The 20,358-nt window shown below is 40.0% G+C and overlaps 1 protein-coding gene across 1 annotated transcript in view; it reads left to right on the forward strand.

The window, feature by feature from the left end:
• PTPN13 (protein tyrosine phosphatase non-receptor type 13) overlaps positions 1 to 20,358 on the forward strand; it is a 144,749-nt gene that overhangs the window by 123,370 nt on the left and 1,021 nt on the right. The window contains exons 31-47 of the mRNA XM_071753625.1: positions 767 to 1,128; positions 1,325 to 1,499; positions 2,880 to 3,038; positions 4,812 to 4,983; positions 5,081 to 5,291; positions 5,814 to 5,884; positions 7,500 to 7,561; positions 8,239 to 8,395; positions 8,714 to 8,890; positions 11,112 to 11,191; positions 14,209 to 14,264; positions 15,328 to 15,431; positions 16,466 to 16,614; positions 17,188 to 17,278; positions 17,934 to 18,271; positions 18,830 to 19,045; positions 19,982 to 20,044. Of these exons, the coding sequence (XP_071609726.1) occupies positions 767 to 1,128; positions 1,325 to 1,499; positions 2,880 to 3,038; positions 4,812 to 4,983; positions 5,081 to 5,291; positions 5,814 to 5,884; positions 7,500 to 7,561; positions 8,239 to 8,395; positions 8,714 to 8,890; positions 11,112 to 11,191; positions 14,209 to 14,264; positions 15,328 to 15,431; positions 16,466 to 16,614; positions 17,188 to 17,278; positions 17,934 to 18,271; positions 18,830 to 19,045; positions 19,982 to 20,044 (2,643 nt within the window). The remainder of the gene's footprint in view (positions 1 to 766; positions 1,129 to 1,324; positions 1,500 to 2,879; positions 3,039 to 4,811; positions 4,984 to 5,080; positions 5,292 to 5,813; positions 5,885 to 7,499; positions 7,562 to 8,238; positions 8,396 to 8,713; positions 8,891 to 11,111; positions 11,192 to 14,208; positions 14,265 to 15,327; positions 15,432 to 16,465; positions 16,615 to 17,187; positions 17,279 to 17,933; positions 18,272 to 18,829; positions 19,046 to 19,981; positions 20,045 to 20,358) is intronic.

The following is a 20,358-nucleotide window of genomic DNA, read 5'->3' on the forward strand; positions in this document are numbered from 1 at the left end:
AAAGATTTGGCAAGTCTGTTGAGAGAAAGAGAGAGAAGAGAGAGAGAGAGAGAGGGAAGAATATCATCACTCAAGGATCTTGCTGTGTCCAGATGATCCTTCCTCCTGGGGTGGTGGGCCAGTCCTAGGTCGCCACAAATGACCACATGGGCATTCCTTATAAACCTTATATAAAGGTTCCCATTGCTCCTATGACAGAGTTAGACTTTGGGACTGTTGCTTTTCTCACCCCATTGTAAGGACCAAAGCTGTTGTCTGGACTGGCCCTCACCCAGCCCAGACTTGGCTGAACAGTCTCCAGTTGGAATACATTACATAGTTTTTGTTGTCTGTGATCTACCTTTCTGCGTGAAAGATTCCCTATTCCTCTCCTGTGTAATTTGACTTTAGTTACACTCCCTCAGCAGAGTTTTCTGGTTGGAAGGTGATTCCATGGTAATTTCCTAGATAACTGCTGGATATAGCTTAAAGGCATCTGTCAGTAGTTTCTCCAGGGCTGATGCCAAGAGTATGTTTGTTTTCATTAGATTAATTTGCAGCTTGTTAGCAGTAGATGTTTCAAAGTTTTGTATTCCTTAGTCTCAGCCAAGTTCCATTGAACTTGATGAAACTGTGCTATGATAGATACATTTACACAGTTGAGGCAACACCTAAAGGGAAGGAACCACTGAATAATTGGTTTTAGTAATTTTATGCAGTCTGTGCAACTTTATATTTAGTCATCAAAAATGGAGTTTGATGAATTAGATGTCCTTGCTCTTTGTAGACTCCCATCCATTCACCCCAACAAGTATTTCCAGATGTGAGCAGAGAAGTTTCCCGTCCATCTAATGGAGAACAAGGTGACAGCTCAGATGAAAATGAAGCTGCTGATCTGGGCAAGAAGAAGCTGAGCTCTCCTTGTAGACAAGACAGCTACACTGACAGCAGCAGGAGTGGTGATGAGGAAGTGATAGACTCGCCAGCACAGATAGGCCCTGGCTGGAGTTCTGTGCTGTACCAGCCTTCAGCTGAAGCTGTGACACAGGCACATGGTCAGTATGAGAGACCTGGTGGTCAGGAGGAGGCTGGTCCCACCATCTTGCATTCTGCTCAAGAGACTCCTAGCAAGTCAAAACTTGAGGACAGGTATGCTGTTTTTAATGATCCTTATAATGTTGCAGAAAGTGTTTACAATAATATTTTATTGGACCTACTCAGAGAAACACTTATATTGCTTTGAGTTTTAGATCTGCATAAAGTCATTATTGGTCCATATATTTGTTTATGAGTGATAGCAATGCTGTACAAGCTAATCCTTGTTTTTTTGCTTTGTTATCTGTAGTAATCTGCCATTGGATGTGCCATTGACCCCAACCTGTAGAACTGTTCCTGATGTTACCACATCTGCTTTAATAAATGCTTGTCATGCTACTCCTGCTTCTAAGATGACTCCAAACCTGGAAGGAATGGATTCATTATTCAGTCAGTTGGAAAAAAGTGCTGAAGAATATGAGCCAGTAATTTACTATTTCTGTCTTTTAGTATCCTAAATGTACCTGTTGCTGCTGCCAGCTAGAAATTGTTTTAGCCATGGCACTAGTGACTAGGTGGAAACTAGTGACTAGATGGAAACTAGCCTTGGTAATCTACAAATGGTATAGTTATAGGTTACACTTGCCCTAATCTGGGCATAATTTGCCTTATAAATGGCCCACATACATGTGCCATGTGTCATGAGTGAAGTGCAGCTGCTCATACAAATGTCTGCAGGCATTTTCTGTTTGAGTTCTTGAGTTATATGTGTGTATATATATATACCAGGAATATATATTTCCCTATATACATATATGTATATATTTCACATGTATATATATTACCCTCTGTGTATACAGAGGCACCACACCTACATAGGTAGATGTATATATGTCTAGGTTTGTTATTTCAAGCTGGAAAACTTGGCATTAAATATTTAGGTACCTCTAAACCACGTACCTCAGACAATCCTTATATGGCAGATATCTTGCTTCTGTTCTGTTAGTTTTCTGAGCGGCTGTTCAGAGATCAGAGGATAAATTGGGGTAGCATGGACATCAGGAGACCCTGTTCTTTTCTGCATTTAAATCTATGAATCCCAAAACTTTCTGCTCTGCCGCAAAGTGCAGCGTATTTTTGAGACTCTTGTTGGGTCTCAAGAAGCTACCTCAGGAGTATGTTGTGTATTAAAAGGGACTTCTTCCATATTCTCACATAATCAATTCACAGATTGAAAAAAGAAATGAAAATTGAGCTTTGATATGTCTCAATTGCAAGGGTCTTTCAGGTCACAAAGCTATCTAGTCCAGTCTCCATTTTGAAAAGAAACAAACTGTCCATTCCTTAATAAAACCTTCCTAGTACTCTGCATTTGTATGTGAATGAAGCAGAGCTGTATCTTCCAGATCAAAATTCAAGCCAATTAAAAGCCAAAAATGTCCAAGTGTTCAGTTACAAAATAGTGATGGTATTGTATGTCATTGGAGGAAAATGTAAATCTATTTTTTTTTTTCAATTGAATGATCCCTGATGTGTTGTCTTACTTGAAGAACACTGAGCCTTTTTTATATATGCTTAGAGTAAAATTAAGTGTTGGTTTTGGCATGTTCATTCACAGTTTTGTTTAGACTTGGGCTTTTGGCCCAAGGTTAGCTCGATGCAAAACAAGGATCTGTCTGAATTCATTAGAGGTGCTTAATTGAAGCAGCTCAGCTGGGCCTGCTAAGACATATGTTGGTTCTGTCCAGGCTTGTGTTTCATTTACACCATAGGTAAATCAGTTGTCTGTTTCTGTCTTAACTTTAGTAAAATATGATATGCAAAATGCTTGTGTTTGTGTTATAAAAGTTATTTTCTTGCCCTAGGAAGTAGAGCTCCGAGTCACTATGACAAAGTCTGAAAAGGGCAGTCTTGGTTTTACAGTGACCAAAGGTAATGATAACATTGGCTGCTACATTCATGACATTGTTCAGGATCCTGCCAAAAGTGATGGGAGACTACGACCTGGAGACCGACTGATAAAAGTGAGAGAATAATGTTTTCAGACACAAGGATTGCATTAAAAGGACAACTTTTGACTTAAAAAAAAAAAATAGGCTAACTCTTTTGTAAGCCAAAATAAATGTGGTTAAGGAACAAAGGCATGCACCTTCTGAGAGTAGCACTTAAACAAAAGAAGTACAAGTATGAAAATGTGTGAGAAGATTGCTGAAGGGAGTTGTGATTTGCCCCACAGCTAGGCATGGATGCAGCCACTGTTCATGTTGGCAAAAAAATTGTTTAGAGAGAAAAAATAAGTTACTGAATAAGTTACTTTGACCACAGCATGGATCATAATACCCTCCACTGACTAAAATAAGAAAGTTGCTCAAATTTGTGGAGAAGTTGCTGGTCATATGTGTCTATGGCTAGCATATTATTAAGAAATAAATTTTGAGATATTTGCTGTAGAAGAGTTTACCAGGTACATATCATGTTGTACGCATGTTCATCATAGACTCATAAAATAGTATAGGTTCAGAGGGGTCTTCTAAGCAGTGAACAGGGACATATTTAGCTATCTCAGGTTGCTCAGGGCCCCATTCAACCTGCCCTTGAATGTTCATGGGATGGGGTATCTACCGCCCCTCTGGGCAATCATAGCATTTCACCAGCCTTCTTGTGTAAGAAGAAAAAAAATTTCTTATATCTAATCTGAATCTATCTAATCTCCCCTCTTTTAGTTTAAAACTGTCACCCTTGTCATATCACAGCAGGCCCTACTAAAACGTTTATCCCTGTATTTCTTAGAGGTCCCTTTTAAGTATTGAAAGGCTCCAGTAAGTTCTCCTTGTAGACTTCTCTTCTCCAGGCTGAACAATACCAACTCTCAGCCTTTCCTCGTAGGAGTTGTTCCACGCCTTTGATAATTTTTGTAGCCCTCCAACAAGTGCATGACCTACTCCAACAGGTGCATGTCCTTCTTTTGTTGAGGGCTTCAGAACTGGACACAGTACTCCAGGGGGGTCTCACCAGAGCAGAGGGGCAGAATTACCTTCCTCAACCTGCTGGCCACTGTGCTTCTCATGCAGCCCAGGATACAGCTGGATTTCTGGGCTTCAAGCACACATTGCTAGCTCATGTCCAACTTTTCATCCACCAGCACCCCAAAATCCTTCCCTCCAGGACCTCTCTCAATCCCATTATCCCCTAGAGTGTATTGATACCAGGGGTTCCCCCACCCAAGGTGTAGGACCTTTCTCTTGGCCTTATTCACGTGGGCCCACCTCTTGAGCTTGTCCAGGTCCCTCTGGATGGCATTTCATCCTTTACAGTATTAATTTATGATCAACTGAAAACTTGAATTTAGGTGTACAGGTGAAGTGTGTGACATGAAGTATGTTTGTGAGGCGTTGCTAAGTCAGGACACACTGAAGTATTGCTGAATGCTATTAAACCTTAGCAGAGTTTGGAAAATGCACGTCAAACTGGAGTAGGTTGTGAGTCAGACTTTCAGGTCTTGGCCTATGCAGTTCTAGCATTGCAATTTTAAAATAATAACAATAAATTATTATACCTCTTCAGATTGTTAATTTTTTCAGCATTTGGCTTGTAAACTTGTTTCTTCACTTGCAAAAATTCAGTTACATCTGTATTCTGTCTTCTTGGGTAAGGACTGCAACTGTTCTTGTTAAGCATCTGTTGTTTTGTACTTGAATGACAAACATCAGCAGTAAGAACAATAATAAATGTTCCTGTAGTAATGCTGTTTTACTTGGAACCTAACAGGGACATCTCTGTTGCTTTTACTTTTGCAGGTTAATGATATTGATGTCACTAACATGAGTCACACTGATGCAGTAAACTTTCTCCGCACTGCCCCGAAGACTGTCAGGTTGGTGCTAGGACGTGTTTTGGAGTTACCAAAGATGCCAGTGTCACCTCATTTACTGCCTGATATTACACTAACGTGCCAAAAGGAGGAGCTAGGTAACACAAGTATACTTTTTGTTCTAAAGCCACTTTCTCTCCTTAAGTTACAAAAAAAGAACTTGATTTTTCTTTTTTCCCCATTTTCCCTCCAAAGGTTTGTTGTTATCAGGAGGTCATGACAGCCTTTACCAAGTTGTGTATATTGGTGACATTCTCCCCAAATCGGTTGCTGCTAGAGAGGGGAGTCTCAATGCACTAGATGTTATCCATTACATTAATGGAGTAAGCACACAGGGAATGACTCTGAAAGAAGCCAAAAGAATGCTGGAAACGTGCCTTCCCAAAGTGGTGCTCAAAGCAACCAGGTATGTTTTGGAAGCAAATGCTTCTCTACTTCTTGTTTTTCTCATGTCTGTATGAGTATATGGGTTCCTGGTATGACAATTAATTCATCAGAGTAGTACTAGGTGGCATGTTATTGAGGACTTATGCCACAAAAAGGATCTGTCTATTTGCTGTTATTTGAATTAATTTTCATTTTTCAAGTCTTCTAGCTGTGCCTCCTGTTCTTTGCTTGCTGTCTCCCTTTCTCCTTCCCACTCTGCAACTCCTTCCCCTCCTTGGATAAAACAAAGTCCTGAAGTGGGATCTGTTTTGTGAGAATCTAGAAGGGAAGTCCAGCTCTTCTGTGCACCCTGAAGTAGGGAACTGACATAACTAACAGTGCTTAATCTCACTTTTAAAATATTTTAGATATTCCAAAACTATTGCAATAGAAAACACAATTAGTAGTTGTCATGATAGTACATATTTAGATTAATACCTGCTTATTGCCATGATGTATTTATTTTTTTATTTAAAACTTCTGTAAACATTTCTTTTCATAGAGATGGTCATGCAGTACTTCCAAAATCCAAAAGCCCCGATAGCTCAAATCTGTGGCCAGTGAAAGCTAATGGTAAGGTTTGCTTGCTTTCTTATTGCAAGTGAAATGCATATATTTATAAAAGTGAAGGAACTTATATAGGCCTTAAAATATCATCCTAGTCAGTGGCTAGGCTAGAGCTCCACTTACTAAGATCAGCTCCAGCAGGTACTTGCTTAATCTTTTAAAAGCAGTACAAAAAGATACTCAACAATAGTTTCCTTATGATTTAATTTCTCTTGTACTTTAGAAGTTCTCTCTAATATCAAGCCAAAGTTTGTCACGGAGTTAAGAAAGTTTAATCAATTGATTATCATCATCATTATAGTTGTTGATGATGATGATGATGATGATGATGATGATGTTTCATCTGACCGGGTCTAAAAATATCAGTTTGTTATATTGGAAAAGTCTTCAGATCTCCCATTCATCTTCTTTTTTTTCAAAATCAAAGGAGCCCAAATTAATTTTACTGCTCCCTTTCAATTTGTTTGCATCTCAAAGGTTTTTTTTTATAAACATGGTGCTTCTGCTCATACACGTGGCATCGAGTGAGGCTCACCAGTGCTAAGCAAACAGGCAGAATTATTTCCAGGATTGTGTAGATTGCAATCCTGTTAATATATCCCAAATGAGATTAACTTCCTTTTACTAAATAGTTCCTTGTTTGCCCAGTTAGACTCCAAATCCTTTCCCACATACATTTGCTTCTCTGCAAAGCAACTGTTTATGCAGTTATCTACTATATTAAGCATTTTCTTTTCTTTTTTTGAAATGTAGGACTTTGCATTTGTCTTGATTAATCACAGTCATGTATTTCATGCTTCTTTTTAATGTATTTAGATCATTATATTGGTCTTGCCTTATAAAATTATTGTAACTCTTACAGTTCATTGTTGCTCATGTAGTTTCCAAGTATGCTACATTTTATTTCAAAAAGCTTACTGAAGATAGTAATTAGGAGCAAGCACTGTAACCACGTTTTGGAAGACCCGACTTAAAACTCACTTCCTGTAGATGACTTGTCATGCAGAGGTTCATGGAAAGATATGAGATTACTCTTAGCTCTCAGTTACTTCAGCTACAACTTTCTTCATTTATAATAGGGTAATATGAAAATCCAGAACTTCTAGTAACTAGGTTTATAAAGCCTACTGGTTCCACTTTGTCTTTCTTATTTGTTATGCTAGTAGTGGGATGTCTGGTATAGGTGGTGGTCCCTGATACCAAGGTTATCACTCCCTTCATTACCAAGAAACTAAAAGTACATTTGAACAAAAAAAAAAGTTAGTGACAGATGATTGCAGGGTTGTATTTGTACATTTTAAGGGAAAGGGAATGATGCCTCACTTCCCAAAAGTGTGTTTCCACTATATGTTGTCAAGCTTCTTATCAACATTTCTCTTTGTTCAGAGATAGATTAACATTCATGCTGCCTGATCCTATGGAACATAACATTCGTGAAGTCATTATAAAGTATAGTCCAAAGTTTAACAGTTCCCAGTTATTACACAGGCAGAAATGTTATCTTTTTTCCTAACATAATACAAAATACCTTGTTACTTTTATGAAAATAATTGTTGGGAACTAATTTAACTTCTGTGAAGAAGTTGCTGTGAAGTTGTTGTTTTTTCCCATTTTTGTTTAGGCTGTTGCTGTGGTGATCCCTGTGACAAAACAGAAAAGACAACTGATGATAATGGCTCCAAGGTAAATACTCCTCCTTTGTGACTTTGATCATTAGCCAGAGAAAAGGATCTATTTTGCACACATTTTTAATATAAATAAATTAATTAAACAATCTGTTAATGGAAGTATGCAAGCACACTATTGTCAGTTAATGTGAATAACCTGTGATCATGATAAATACGCTAGGTTTTTTTAATTTCTCTTTCTTTGGGACTGCTATATCAAAAGACTTATGGTCTTATGAGAAGAATGCAAGGCAATGATACAGAAAAGTCCATTCTATTGAATTTCTGCTTGCATGCTACATGTACTAGATGGTTTTCTTTCTTTTCATTCTCCCCTTTGTTTTTTCTGAGAAATGATGTGTTGTGGGACCAAAAGTACTGAAGCCTGCCGTTGCTTCATAGAGGTTATAATAATGTTATATACTACTATGTATTCTCTTATAGTAGTTGAATGTTCATCTTCATGTGTGCTTTTTTTCTTGGTTACTTTAAGATTTTATTTGCTCTTTTGACATGAAACTTTTAACACACCTAAAATCTGCCCACGTGTCACCCAGCTAAGACAATAGTACAGTGTGAATAAGGTTTTTTCTTTGTTGCTAAGTAGAGTGGTGAACTCTCAGGGTTGCTTGCTGCTTCAACAAACTGCCAAACTCTTAAAGAGTTATTTTGTACTGTTCTTCACTTTCTTAGATAAATGGCAGTGACATCCTACAACCTTCTCAGGCAAATACAGAAAACAATATCCATCACACAAAAGGGCTGATGAATCTCTCAGAATCTGGACCTAAACCTTCCCTTGGCTTTACCAACCAGATGTCAGATTTTTCTAAACACAGTAATAATTCAGGTGAGAGGAGGTGAGATGGGGTACAGCATTATTCAGTCTTCAGTGTGCAACTAGAAGAAAATTAAGGTGTTGTTGACTAGGCTGAAATAATGTAATGTTTGACTGGCAATCAGTTTTAGATCATCTCTGAGTTCTGAGCTCTGCTTTAGAGGGATTAGTGGATGTTGGCAGTAGATTGTTGGAAACTGGATTATGTCTTAGAGACAAATAAAAGCAAGCCATGTTAACAGCTAGAAATAATATCTTCCCCTTTGACTTTTTTCACTCAAAACATCTTGTTATTGAGAAAACTTGTCATTTTATGCTGTTTCTCTTTAGAAACAGAGGTTCAACATGATGAATATTACGACGACGATGATCACAATGAAGTTGTCCAGTATCTGCTGGACGTTGTAGATGAGGAAGCCCAGAACCTCCTAAATTGTAATAATGCAACTTCAGAGGCTCAGAGTCTTCTCCATCTCAAGAAGGCTGCATCAGAAGATTACCTGCCAGGTAACATGAGCCATTAAAATAAAGCATATCCTTAACAGCAAAGTGGCTTCTTGAAAGGAAGTGCCAAGTAAGCAATTGTCTTGTCAGAAGGGAGAATTGACATAGACTTGATGTGGTAACTTAAAATTTCCTTAGTGGAACACAGACAAATGGCTGCTGATTCCAGAACTTCAATTTATAAAGTCAACTTCCAGTTTGATAAATCTGGATTTTTCTTTAGGTAAACTGTCAAAATGAATCCCACTCAAATTGTCTGGGGTGGAATTCATGCTGTTTAGGTGTCTGGTTCTGCAGCTATAGTTATGTTGAAACGCTGAAGCTTTTAAAAATTTCACTGACTGCAGATAGCACAACTTAAAAATGTATTGAGATCTCAAACCCAAGCAATATGCCAACCTGCTTTGTCTCTTTCAGAAAACGTTTTTTTCCAGTACCTGCTTCTGTCTGTACACCTTTCTTCTCCTTCATTCCTTCTTCTTCATTCCTTCTTCTTAAATCCAGTTGTTGCTAACTGAAATTTAGAATGGAGTTGGATTTGTAGTTTCTTTCTGGTGTCACACCATGTATGTATGCTTCAAAAGTTTAAGCAAGATGCTTGCTACTGCTGTAGTGTTGTCACAGACAAGCGTTTCCTTCTAGAATTCAACGTGTACTTTCCAAAATGATAATTATTTCAGCTCTTTTGCTGCTCCTCAAGTTTGTTGTGTTATTGTCATTGGGCATTATGGTAGAAAACAGGGAACAGTCCTCATGATATCCATGAGGAATACCATTGGAGCTCCTCTACTTCCAACTTCTTGTAGCTAGGATCTGGCCTTTGCAACTGCAGATGAATTGAATCAATATGATACAGCATCAGGGTGCTCCTGTAGCACACAGATACAAGTCAAGACTTTATCCAACATATCTTAATTAGGTCTTGTTAATACAAAGAGCAGTAAGAACCCTGATTTAGACCTACTGCTGGTCTAAATGCAGTGGAATGGCAGAAACACTCCTGATGTGGTAATCTGACTAACACTAGCCTGTCCATTCATTATGTCTGATTATCCTATACAGTAAGACCTCATTTTCAGCACACTGCTTTCTCCTGAAGGTGTCAACCACACCACAGAGCTTGGTATCATCAGCAAGCCTGATGCAGTTTATCCCACTGTCCATGGCTCCACAAAGATGTTAAACAGCATGCTGTTTGCTGATGATACCAAGATGTGTGGTATGGTTGACACCTCAGAGGTTAGGGATGGGATGCCATCTAGAGGAACCTTGACAGACTGGAGAGGTGGGCCCATGCCAACCTCATGAAGGTCAACATGGCCAAGTGCAAGGTCCTGCAACCTCAGGCACAAATCCAGGCTGGGGGAAGAATAGAGAGAGAGCAGCCCTGAGGAGAAGAACTTGGGGGTGGTAGTCAATGAGAAACTCGACGTGAGCCACCAGTGTGTGCTCACAGCCCAGAAGGCCAAAGCATCCTGGTCTGTATCAGAAGAATCACGGCCAGCAGGGTGAGGGAGGGGATTCTGCCCCTCTGTTCTCCTCTTGTGAGACCCCACCTGGAGTACTTCCTACAGCTTTGTAGCCCCCAACACAGGAAAGATACAGACCTGTTGGTCGAGAGAAGGGCCGCAAAGATGATCAAAGTGCTGGAGCACCTCTGCTACAAAGACAGGCTGAGAGAGTTGGGGCTGTTCAGCCTGGAGAAGAGAAGGTTCCAGGCAGACCTTAGAGCACCTTACAGTCCATGAAGGGGGCTACAGGAAAGCTGGGGAGGGGCTGTTCTCCAGAGAGGGTAGTTGACAGGCAATGTTTTTAAAATGAAAGAGGGGAGATTGAGGTTAGATATCAAAAAGAAATTCTTCACCATGAGGTACTAAGATACTGGAATAGGTTGTCCAGGAAGGTTGTTGATGCCTCTTTCCTGGAAGTGTTCAAGGCCAGGTTGGATGGGGATGGGGACTTGAGCAACCTGGTCTATGAGAGGTGTCCCTGCCCATATGGGGGGGTTGGATGTTGATGATCTTTAAGGAGCCTTCTAACCATTCTATGATTCCACAATGCTGGTAGCAAAGGGACTTAAAAGACATTTCTTGGTTATTCTGGTGCCTGTGTTCCCTGTGTAGTGACAGACAAGTGTAACAGGATTCACATCTGTGAGGGGGGTGTCTCCTTGGCATCTTTTGGTATGTTCATGCTGTACATTTTGATTTTTCTGTTCCCATAGAGATGAATGGAAAGCTAACAGAAGATAAGTCTGAAGACACCGACTGTGATGGATCATCTTTACCTGAAGATTTTTCACAGGTGGGATGGCAAGAAGCTGACAGACATTCACAGAATTACGATGTCAGGGGTTGAAAGGGGCATCTGGAGATCATCTAGTCCAACACCCCTGCCAGAGTTCGTTTACCTAGAGTAGGTGGCACAGGATGGCATCCAGGAGGCTTTTGATTATCTCCAGAGATAGAGACTCCACCACCTCTCTGGGCAGCCTGCTCCAGTGCTTCATTACTCTTACAGTAAAGATGTTCCTCCCTGTGTTTCAGTTCCCCTTTATGACCACCACCCCTTGTCCTGTCCCTGGACCCCACTGAAGAGTCTGGTCCCATCCTCCTGACACCCACCCTTCCCACCCTTTAGATATCTGTAGCTATTTGTGAGATATCTGTAGGCATGACAATAACACTTCTCTTCTCCTGGATGAACAGACCCAGCTTCCTCAGCCTTTCCTCGTATGGTAGGTGCTCCAGTCCCCTGATCATCTTGGTGGCTCTGGGCTGGACCCTCTCCAGTAGTTCCTTCTCCTTCATAAACTGGGGAGCCCAGGACTGGAAACAGTACTCCAGATGAGGCCTCACCAGGGCAGAGTGGAGAGGGAGCAGAACTTCCCTTGCCATGCTTGCCACACTCTTCTTGTTGCACCCCAGGATGCCATTTGCCTTCTTGGCCACAAGGGCACCATGATGGCTCGTGGTCATCCTGCTGTCCACCAGGACTCACAGATCTTTTTCCACAGAGCTGCTTTCTAGCAGGTCAGTTTCTAACCTGTACTGGTGCATGAGGTTGTTCCTCCCTAGGTGCAGTGTCCTACACTCAGCTTTTTTGAACCTCGTGTAGTTTCTCCCTGCCCAATTCTCCAGCCTGTCCAGGTCACCCTGGATGACAGCACAGCCCTCTGGTGTGTCAGCCACTCCTCTCAGGTTTATGTCATCAGCAAACTTGCTGAGGGTACACCCTGTCCCTTCATCCAGGTCACTGATGAATGCCTGAGTCCTGGGGAACACCACTTGTTACTGATTTCCAGCTAGACTGAAAGCCACTGGTGACAGCCCTGAGTATTATCTTTGAGCCAGTTTTCAATACACCCCACTGTCTATTCATCTAACCCACACTTCTTAAGCCTGCCTATGATGATGCTGTGGGAAATGGTGTTGAAGCTTTGTTGATGCCAAGGCAGACAACATCCACTGCTGTTCCCTCATATATCCATCCAGTCATGCCTTGGTAGAAGGCTATCGGTTCAGCCAGACATGACTTCCCCTTGGTGAATCTGTGTTGATTACTTCTGATAACTTACTTTTCCTCCAGAAAAGTTCTGAGATGATGCCCAGAACGAGCTGCTCCATTATCTTTCCAGGAATGGAGGTGAAGCTGACTGGCCTGTAGTTTTCTGGCCTGTAGATCTTCCTTCTTGCCCTTTTTGAAGACTGGCGTGACATTGGCTTTCCTACAGTCCTCAGGGACAGCTGAGGGCTGCTCTGAGGAGTAAAGACTGAAGCAAAGGCATTCAGTAACTCCACATTCTCTGCATCCTCTTTCACCATGGCACCTGCCTCATTCAGCAATGGGCCCACATTTTCTTCAACTTTCCTTTTGCCTCCAGTATATTTGAAGAAACCCTTCCTGCTGACCTTGATGTCCCTTGCCAAGTCCTCTGCAAGGAGGCCTTGGCTTTTCTCATTTCATCCCTGCATGCCCTGGCAGCAATCTTCCCAAGTGCTCAGTCCCTTCTTACACATACTGTAAATCTGTAAACTTTCTTCTTCCACTAGAGTTTTTTCAGAAGCTCCCTGATCAGCCATGCAAGTCTTCTGTTACCCTTGCCTGATTTCTTGCTCTTATGGGTCCAACAGTCCTGAGCTTGGAAGGCATTTGTCTCCTGATTTTACTTTCTGATGCTCTTGCAATTTATTATTCTCCTTATTGGCACAGAACTCATGAAATATATCTTTATCAGTAGTAGCTGTAAATGGTGTGCAAACATATTTTTGAAACAGTGTATGATTGATTATTCTGTCATGACTTAACTGTGGGAGAGAACAAGCCATACAGCTAGATTACACTGTTTCCCATATGAAGCCAAAAGCTTTTTTGCAACAGTGCAACTTTTTTGCAACAACAATAATAACAAACTACCTTGTTAATGTTATTTCAGGCATTTAATCTAAAAGATTTCCTTTATTCCTGCTCAAAGAATGGAAGCAGTCACAATGCATGCTATGCAGACTTTACTGTCCAAAATGTAAATTTGAGATTTCTTTCCCTCATAGATTTTGCTAGGATATGTTCATTAACTTGAGTAACTTCTATATGTGTTTTCATCATTGCATGTCCTGTTTTACATCAGTCACTAGATGCCCAGGTTTTGTCTCATACTTCAGAGCATCAGAGCTCCATCCATCCAGCATATCTTGTGTCCTGCAGCTTTCTGTCCAGTTAGTGGAGCTGGGAGTCGAATCAGCAATCTTGCTCTGCATCAGTGTGATACAGGAGATCAGAAAAAAATTCTGAGTGTGGCAGTGGAAATTTGCAAACTGGCCTAGTAAGTTAAAATTGTTTTGTAGAGTTTTTCTTGCAAGGAGGATTGAAATGCCATCTTCTCTGCAGAGTCTTCATCATCCCTTGAGGAAGGTGTATATAGGAGTGCCAGTTCCGTTCTTATATAGGAATGGTTGCTTGACAGGAGGCAGTGGTTTTCACTATCAAACTTAAGCCATAAAGAGTTACTAAGTATTAGAAAGAAGAAAAATCAACTGGAGAAAATGTAGATACCTCTACTGCTGCTGTGCATCAGAAATTATTTTAAGGTAGCTCTTTGGCCTTGTTACAGTAGAGCTTCTTTCCAAGTGCTCAGTGTTTTTGTCCTCTTATTTTTGGTTAATGAGATGCCCAAAAGAGGAAAGTCTGTCACTACTTGCTGTTTGGAACTTAGTACCCTCAGAAATAGTCTATGTAGCTGTTAATTTTTTAAAATTCACAGTTGTGAATTTTAGTTGTAGAACTATGGCCTGTAACATGTTTTGAAATATTTCTTTCACTAGGCAGCACATATAAATGGTTGTGAAGACTATTGTGAAGTAAAAGCTGCACCAGAAAGGTAAGTTTTCTTTTCTACTGTTGCTTGAAAACCAATCTGTGAACTCCAAAATTCTAAAGAGAGTTTAGTTATAATGAGGAAGGAGGTGGAAAGAAACAAATAAACCTCACACCATCCCCAAACCGAACTAAACCCAATAAAATACCTGTGCAATGTCTTGTTAAATTTTTCTCTGTCTATTCTTGTTATTTCAAAGGTTATAATTTGCCTGAATACTTTTTAGTTTTATGTGGTTTACTATGCCCTGTTTTTCTTTATTCTTTTGATACATGGGTATAACAAATGTTCAAATGGCTCTAAATAACCTTATTTTTTGTATTGTATTAACAATTCTGAACTTGCATGTGAAGAAAATATTCAAACAATGCTCTCTTCAGCAAACTTTGTTCATGCTACCTCTTCTGGTCTTATAGCACAGAAATTAAACTGTGTAATTCCAGTGCTGCCTGTTTCCATTTGGTGCTTGAGGATTTTTTCTTTACATGGAAAACTAAGGGTATGCCTGGCAAGTTACTAGCTGTCCCTCTGAGCTACCTTGAATCATGGAAGTTCCCAAGACCTTTTTTCTGTGACCTTAACCTAAGTGAAGCTTCAGTCAAAGTGTTATGTACTTTGTATTTCTTTTGATGTTTTGATTAAGTTTCTGGGAAGTTTTGGGTTCAGACTTGGTGCAAGTAGAAACACTATGACCTAAAAAATGCTTTATACATTTCTCACCATCTTCAGCAAGACAGAAATCTTGCAATTGAAAGTAGATACTCTAGTTTACAGGCAGTAAATTATGTGAATGGTACAAATCTGCTATTGGATGTTACTTGACTTCTTAGACTTTGAAAATCTATTGCTGTGATAGTTATTACTAGATTCATGTCTTCTTGACTCTTTTTTTATACTTTTTTTCAAGTCCCTGATGGTTTGGGGTTTTTTTTTTTAAGTTTACTGGTATGGATCCAGTCCAGAAATAGTTGCAGCCATAAATGACCTGTCGTTTTTTTCTATTAGATTGAAAATGTGGCAGTTATTACTAGGTGTTCTTTTTTAATTCCAAATCTTGTCCTTATAGCTCTCCTCCACAACCCCCCTCGAGCCAAGCAGATGAAGATGAAGTCACGTGGGGAAGTGATGAGCTGCCGATAGAATCAATCAGCCAGGAATGTGTAGATAAAGGTAAGAAGTTTAACAAAAAATAATAAGCTTATAAATATTAAATCAGAAGAATGTTTTGAGGGTGTAACCACAGAAATAGCGGGAAATCTAACAGCTCAGAAACTCACTGGAAAGAATCTTCACAGCTTTGTGTAATAAATGTGTGAGAGTTAATAGGAACGAATAATAGCAACTTTAGCCCTGTAGCTGTAGTAGAGTTGAAAGCAGTTGAGATGCTTTCCTCCATAGTATCTAGCTGACAAAAGCTGTAATAATATAGATATTTGTCCACAATCAGAATGAACTATTATGTCCTCCCATCTACTCTGTTCTCAAATTGGGCAACATTTTTTCTTCACTATTCAGTTTGGTGGTTTTGGTTTAATGTAGTATTTAATTTCTGAGTTAGCATTACAAATTTCAGTTCCTGAAACTCATATGCAGCAGCCTCTTGTCTGCATTCATTAAAAGAAAAAAGGATCATTTGAGTAAACCTTTAGACTAAGTCCATAAATTGAAGACTTTCAATTGCAATACCAGAGAGATTCTTGGTTTATTGATTTTTTGTGCTTCAAAGAAACACTGAAGTCCTAGTAGAAAGCAAGCTTTATTGAAAAAAAATATAAAACACATCTTACAGTTACCACTTGTAAGACAAGTATAAATGCTAAAATTGAAGTCATAGGGTGTGATGTAGAGGGCAGACGGTTCTGAATTCATCCCTGTATGCGTTAATCAGTTTTGTAGCTTATTGTGTGATGAACCCACTCTGAGACAAACTTAAATGCATGTTAGATGTATTTCTTGGAAGTTCAGGACAATACTCTTCTGGTTTCTGGATATATCAAAGCTGATTTTGCATCATATTTGGTTTTGCCTGGAAAACTGAGAGGACATCTGTATAGTTTCTGGTGTATGAAGACATTCTAGAGATAACAGGTGTAAAGTGGTGAACAGCAATGAGGAAATCCAGCATTGTACTACAGTTTATGATTCCCTAGTTTTATTTATTTGTTTATTTATATTTATAACTGTCAGTCTTCTTCTGCTGCTAGATTTTCCTTTAGTGACAAATGAAGAGATCTCTGTGTTCCCTACTGTGAATGTGCTCCCTGGAGGCAAGTACTCAGGAGCCAAATTGAAGTCAGTGATCAGAACACTGCATGGATTACTGGAACAGGGAGTCCCTTCTAAAGAGATAGAAGTGAGTATCTGTTTGTCCTGTGAAGTCCTTTTTTTCTAGAATGAAAGAGTTAGAAATAGAATGGCTGGTTCATCACTGCCTTAAATACCACACACAGCTCTTCAATTTGCAGCTCTAAAGGGATGAAAAGATTTCTTTAACTTAAGACTTCTTTCCCTTCACACACACACACACACACACACACAGAGGAATTCAATTCAAAAGTTTGCTTACATCATTCTTACATCTGGTAAGTTGCTAAGTGAATATGAGGTTAATAGGCACAGGGAAAGTAGATAAAGGCTGCAAAATCTGGCTGCAGAATGAGGAAACATCTTTTCCCAAGTCTTAAGTCAACTGTTATATGATCTTTTTTTTGAGATAATGAGGTAAAGTATTTTCTGGGCAATAGGTTTTTGTTTGTTTGTTTAATTTTCTTAGCTTTCTTGAAATTATATCCTTCCTCTGAATTATTTTGCATATCTGCATTAGATTTTTTTTAATGATTCTGTCTATTAAAGACTTGGTCTTAACTGCTCTTAACACTTGTTACCATTCATCACTCTCTAATGCACGTGTAATTGCTCTTTACAGAACCTTCAGGAGTTAAAACCTTTGGATCAGTGTTTGGTTGGTCAAGCAAAGGAGAACAGGAAAAAGAACAGATATAAAAACATACTTCCTTGTAAGTCATAACTAATCTGAAGTTCACTGCTGACATTTTGTCACCCACCCACCTGTATGGTCAGATACACTGGATCAGAAGTGGGATGATTTGATTCCCAGTCCTGTTTCTGCTACTGAGTAGGAAAAGCTACCACTTGTTTTCTATACCTTTAAAGCCAGCACTTATAAAGCAGTTAGGGTCAGTGAACAGTAGACTACTATAGAAGGTAGGACTGGATGTTCACAGATTCTTCAGTTGTTTCAGCAGATCCTGAGTCTTAAGTGGGATATACCTATGGAGCCAGACAAGATTTTTTCATTTTTAACCACATAAAATTGGAAAAGCAGACGTGGATACAACAAAATTCTTGTTGTTTGGTGGGGCATGTGTGGAGGAGAAATGAGAACTGACAAAGGTTAGTTCTTATTCAGGAAAATTCAGCCTCAGTTTCAAAGAAGCTACAATTCAAATCATATATCCTTCCTGTCTGCTGATGTAGATTTCTCCCCTAGCCATGTTTTTGATGGTTTGCGTTGGGTTTTTTTAAGTCAAAGAGAAGTACTCATTATTATCTTAAAGCAAGTATTGTAGTGATTTATTTTTTAAAAAGTAAGATCTGGAAGCATCTCCACAGATGAAACATTGAGATATTTTTGTTGTATGGGCATTGCAGATGATACCACTAGAGTACCTCTTGGAACTGAAGGTGGATACATTAATGCCAGTTTCATTCGCATGCCAGTGGGGAACGAAGAGTTTGTTTATATTGCATGCCAAGGTCCTCTCCCTACAACTGTAGCAGATTTCTGGCAAATGGTTTGGGAGCAAAACTGTACTGTGATTGCCATGATGACTCAGGAGATCGAAGGAGAAAAGATAAAATGTCAGCGTTACTGGCCAGACACATTGAATAAAACCACCATGATAAATGACAGACTGCGGCTTGCTCTTGTAAGACTCCAGCAGCTGAAGGGCTTTATCATTAGAGTGCTGGAGCTAGAAGAGATTCAGGTAAGTGAATCTTATTCTGCATGCTGATTACTTTTTTTGTGAGGTTTTTTTTTTCTTTTTGCATTTTCATCCTCATCCTTCTGGCTTGCCTTACTTAAATCACAGTGTCTACATGAAGAAGTAACCTGGGGCTTCTCTTTGCCCAGTGGTCCGTACTGGGCAACTCCTCCTTGTTTTAACTTGTGCTGTTCTGTGACCTTTAGGAGAAGGCAGCTGGGCCAGGAGATTATTTCATCTAAGTTTTGGCTCTAAGTTTTGGCTCCCTAGATGCCTTTGGCCACAGAAACATAAACAGGCATATGAAATTCACTAACAATTCAATCTGTCTGGATTGATCACCTGTGTCATCAGCTCAGTTTGCACAGTGAACCTTATCCTATTCAATTACTCACTAGTTGTTTTCAATTTTGTTCATTATTCCTCTTCTTTTATTGAATTAGGGAACACCTTCATTGGTCAAATCTCTCTCTCCTGAGTCTGTTTCCTTTGGGAACTTAGCTCTTGTATTTTTATTCTTGCCATGTGTTACATTTTGTTGTTATTGATTTTAAACCTCAGACAGGTGAAGTGCGGCACGTTTCCCATCTCAACTTCATCACCTGGCCTGACCATGACACTCCTTCTCAACCCAATGACCTGCTTACTTTTATCTCCTACATGCGGCGTGTCCACAAATCGGGACCTATCGTAACTCACTGCAGCGCAGGCATCGGACGATCAGGGACCCTCATTTGTATAGATGTTGTTCTAGGGTTAATCAGCAGAGACCTTGATGTGAGTACCCTAGAGGATGGACTGATCTTTTCTTTGTTGATGATAAGGGGTGGGGGCAAGAGCTCTAAGATCCACTGTTTCTTGGATTAGCTCAGGAAATCCAACTTTGCAAGGTGCCACTTTAGATATTCTGCTGTATGATGGAAGAGCATCTCCAACCGTAGCAGACTCAGGAAGAGCAGTGTGGTGCCATCATGACTCAGACATTGAAGGACAAGTTAAAATGCTTGTCTTACCCTGGCTGAATATTCTGAATGAAACTGTGACTTAAGATGGTGTTAGGCTCAGAGTTGTGGCACTGTGTTGGTAAGAGTTCCATGAGCTGTTGGAGGGCAGCTGGAAGCCAACTGGGTTATTTTTTTAGGCTACTGAATCAGAAACTCAGTGTACAAGCATCTCAGCTGCAGATGAGGTTGACTTTTCCAGCACATCCAGAGATATGCTTTCTAGGGTGGTCCACGGGAGTTTGCTGGCTTCTTTACATATGTCCCCTTCTGTGGCCTGATGTGGCAAATCTTTTTTTTGAGTTTGTAAAAGATGAGCTATGTCATGCTTAGCACAGTGGGGTTTCTAAGCACCCACTAAATGTCTAGAACTTTATAGACCTGGGGAACTGAAAAGGTTTTTGGTAGGTTGGAGCAGGAGGCTCCATTTTCTGCACATCCAGCTCCCAGTCAGAGTAAGCAGGAGAGCTTGTACACAGAGAAGGCAAACAAGAGGAGGGTGTCTGATACAGGAGGGCCATACCCCTGTTGATCAGAGGCAGCACATGCTGGTCATCTACCTGACAAGTATAGGCCACAGCAAGTTGTTATTTGTTACATTACTGAATGTTTATTGTACGTAGTTGGATTCTTTGGGTTTGATGCTGGGCCTGTGTCCTATATATGTATGTATATGTTTTTGGAACATTTAACTTTCTATTTGTTTTGATAGTTTGACATACCGGACCTGGTGCGCACCATGCGTCTACAGAGGCACGGGATGGTTCAGACAGAGGTGAGTCTGGCTCCCCCAGGTATATGCTAAAGGAAAGACTGCAACTCTAGCTCCAGCATGCCAGGAAACTTTTTGTGGTGCACACAGTCCCATAGAATCATTAAGACTGGAAAAGACCTCTAAGATTGTCAAGTCTAACCATCAACCCAAAACCACCATGCCAAGATCCAGGATCTTGAAACTCACTTGCTGTCATCATTTCTGCTTATGTGAAGTACTTACACTTGAGATGGTTTTGGTGTGAAAGGAGGATGAATGCCCCATGGAAAAATATATCTTCATTGTCAGGAGAGTGCATATAATTGCTAAGGCTG

Source organism: Heliangelus exortis, chromosome 10, assembly GCF_036169615.1.
Source record: "Heliangelus exortis chromosome 10, bHelExo1.hap1, whole genome shotgun sequence".
Classification (NCBI taxonomy): Eukaryota; Metazoa; Chordata; class Aves; order Apodiformes; family Trochilidae; genus Heliangelus; species Heliangelus exortis.